General features: G+C 29.9%; 1 protein-coding gene across 1 annotated transcript in view; it reads left to right on the top strand.

Annotated features, from left to right (window-relative positions):
- The first annotated feature begins 1,555 nt into the window (after nucleotides 1-1,555).
- Nucleotides 1,556-3,688, top strand: part of LOC119674143 (odorant receptor 47b-like) — a 5,786-nt gene continuing 3,653 nt past the window's right edge. The window contains exon 1 of the mRNA XM_038085268.1: nucleotides 1,556-1,666. Within this exon, the coding sequence (XP_037941196.1) occupies nucleotides 1,556-1,666 (111 nt within the window). The remainder of the gene's footprint in view (nucleotides 1,667-3,688) is intronic.

The following is a 3,688-nucleotide window of genomic DNA, read 5'->3' as shown; positions in this document are numbered from 1 at the left end:
TGAGATATATAAGCGAACTCTAGAATAACACAAAACTGTGAGCTTTCCACGTTCTAATTCAATGTTGCCATAGATATCGTTATGTTAGAAGCAACTCGTAGAAATCAAGAAAGTGGAGAGATGTGCTTTTCTTAATAAGTTCTAGGAAAACATATACCAGTTTTTCTAAGAGGAAACGTTCATAAAAGCGGCTAACTGGCTTAAACTGTCTTTTTTATCCTTTCAATTAAACTGTTTTTGAATCATTATAGTGTAGTTCTCTACGACTTCTTCAGCCAATTCTGCCTTATTTGAAACATAGTAGTTAAAGGTAGAGTTACGTATAAATCAAAATCTTTTATATATTCAATGCAAAAGTTACATTCTCAAGCTTAAAATATAATATTAAATTCTCTTTATCAAATATTTATACTTGATGGTATAAAAAGTTTCTGTCATTTCTGGATTCACTAAACATCAAACATATGAGAGTTTACGAATCATACAAAATTAGTAGATTATGCAAAGACACTCATTTTGGGTACTATATAAATCAACATAAAGAAATTTGATTGACCGAATTATTATTAAAGAAAGGTTGCTAAAAATCAACGAATTCAAATCACTCTTAAAGTAAATCATTACGGATGATGAAGAGTGAATTGAAGACGAAAATATTCGAAGAAAACGATCATGGTCAAAACCTGGTGATCCTTAATAAATGACTTCAATGTGTAGAGTAGCAGCAAATGTTAAGTATTTAGTGGAATTAAAAGGCAATTGTCTATTATGAGCTGCTTCAGTTTGTTGTAACGAATAGGTAGGTAGCTTTTTACTGTTTACAACTTGATTGCTTGAATGAAATTATCAATAAAAAGCAACCAAAATTGTACAACAGAAAAAGAGTTGTGTCCCACCAATGACAGTGCCAGGCTACACATATCTTTGATAACTCGGGCATTCACCGATTTGTTCGAACCTTGCACCATCTCAAACTTTTGTTTCGATCTCAACAAAACTATTTTAGTTATAAAAATGAGTCAACCGATGAGCAGTTGAAAATCACTTGGTCATAGTTTTTGCCAATAAACTATAAATAACGGAAATCCTACACCAAAGGAATTATGAAGCTACCCGAAAAATGGGAAAAGTGCAGATATAATAAAGATCAATACAAACCTTTTTTGAAATTTCTTTTCAATATTGAACATTTTTATTCAAAAATATATGAAGAAAAGGGAGAATACAATATATCATTTATATCACACAATATATCATACTTTACGTGTAACAGGACTTCCTCATATATGATATAATTTAATTTGTGCTCATTAACATTCACTGAAGGTTCGACTTTTTATTAAATTAGAAAGTACTTAGCTCATAGAAAGCCTAAGGTTAGACTTCAACATATATCAATATAACTTCATTTGTAAAGTAAACTGCATCTTCACTACTGTCAACATCCATTTAATTCTTATGCGCAACTGCCAATTATCAATAATATAAAGCATCAGTGCTGAGGAATCAGACGCATAAGAGATGAACACGGCTTTGCAGTTAAACATTTGCGGACATGAATTATAAATGTGCTACACGCACAGTACGATATGAGGCATTAAATCACAACATTGTGAAGAGTTGTATTGAGACCTGCCATGAAAACTGGTACTGGTTAAGTACCAATGTAAGACTGCCCCTATTTGGAATAGTCAGTAAAAAATAAAAACCAGGTATTATGAATAATTTCACATGCAGCTCAAATAGCAATGAAGTTGAGAGGGTTTCTCAGATATATGAAACCCCACATAAATCTCACAAACCATAATAATACTCATCAAATATCTAATGGAAATTTATAATCAATGTTCATTCGAACCCCGGTATTAAATTGTCTAGAGATGTTTCCATATTTGCACTTGAAATACTTGGAACGCTTAAAGGAATTGTTTACGTATTTTTATATGTTTCACTTGTGGCAGAAAATTGGTGCGTATGAATGAATGTGCGTATTCACACATTAATTGGTAGTGGCATTTACAAACGAATTGACCATAAACTTATAAACTCAGATAACTCATATAATTCATATACTCGTACCCAAATAGACGCCTGAATATAATTTTTATCTACATGAAACTTCATTGAACTGAATTAAACTACATGTAAACAATTCATAGCAACGGTTTATTTAACGGACATTTCTTCATTAAACTATAAACAGTTGTAAGTGAGAGAAATTAATATTTAGTAAGAGGCATCATCCTAGTCAAGAAAATCTCATTATGGTTTATCACATTAATATTTTCGTACAAAAGATTTATACTTATAAATTTTGAAGTTTTATTTTGCTATTTTTACTTTTTTAATCTCTTTTAATCTCTCTTTAATCTTTTTTGATCTAATAAGAATAAAATAACAACAACAAGAAACAATAACAACAATAGTAGAGAATAAGAGACTGAAATTGGGACGAATAAGTACAAATTCTTTACGTAAAAAACTTCCTACAAAATATTTTATATATGAAGAAAGCAATTTAATATTTTATGACAAACTGTCAGTAATCAAACATTAAAATATGATACCAAACATAAGAATACTGCGACTGGTTCGAATGAATTGTAAACTGGAAGTCCAATTTTGGAGCAGTTACAACTATATATCAGCAATAACTCTATGAACGCTTGACTAAAATCTGTTTAGAAAGATATTTAGTTTCTAACGAAAACAAATTTAAATAAATCACTATCATCGTCGGCACTACTACCGGTTTCAGGTAAGAGTCTCATTTAACAAATCTCTCTACCAATCCTGATTGCTAGCCGGTGTTATCCAAATGGATAGTCTTAGATTTCATACGTCTTAATCTACGACATCCTTTCAACGTAGACATAGCCTGTCTTGCTGATATGTACCATACAATATGATATAACAAATTTTCCCTGAAGGGTCCTCATCACTCATAAGAGCCATTATATGTATAGCTTGGCAACTGCCCATGTGAAGTTAATGAAAGCTTAATGCAGAGCTTAATTTTTGTAAAGAATCTGCTTTATTGTATGTAGATGATATGAAGTTTTGGTTGTAGGGTCTCTAGAATCGCTCTGTTTAACAAATAAGCGTAACAATTCTTCATAAGACTTTTGTTTCAAACGCAGTTGAGAGGTAGTAGAACTTTTTGCTGAGCAACTAAGTTTTAGAATTCATATTAAATAAATAATGATCGAGTATTCAATTTGCTTTTTTAATATTTATCTTACAATTAGTTTAAGTTTTAATATAAGTTTTTTATATAGGTTCTATAAAACTGACTCGAATTGAGGTCCTATAGAGCTAATTTTGATTTTAATATAACATAGAGAATCCCATACTAAACACGTAATGCTTTCAATAACAGTTTTGTTATTGATCAAAGAAAAATATATTTATATTTCGATTTTGTTAATAATACAGTAATTGCTCCTGGTAAAACATGTAATGATAAAAACATTGATAATGCATTAATTATTACTGATCAAACAAACAGAGGTATTCGATCAAAAAATAATTCCAGAAGATCGTATATATATTAATAAAACAGTAAAGCTGCAAAGGCCAAGACAGAAAAGTCTTCTAAAATTCAAGTTAAATAAATTGTTAGTTTTAAACATCATTCTGTATAAAATAATAAATAAAAAACAGCTAAAAACAAATAAGAGACTTAATA

The sequence above is a fragment of the Teleopsis dalmanni genome, chromosome 2 (assembly GCF_002237135.1).
Source record: "Teleopsis dalmanni isolate 2A chromosome 2, ASM223713v2, whole genome shotgun sequence".
In the NCBI taxonomy this organism is placed as follows: domain Eukaryota; kingdom Metazoa; phylum Arthropoda; class Insecta; order Diptera; family Diopsidae; genus Teleopsis; species Teleopsis dalmanni.
Note: the sequence above shows the minus strand (reverse complement) of the source record. Positions and strands in the feature narration are given on the sequence as shown.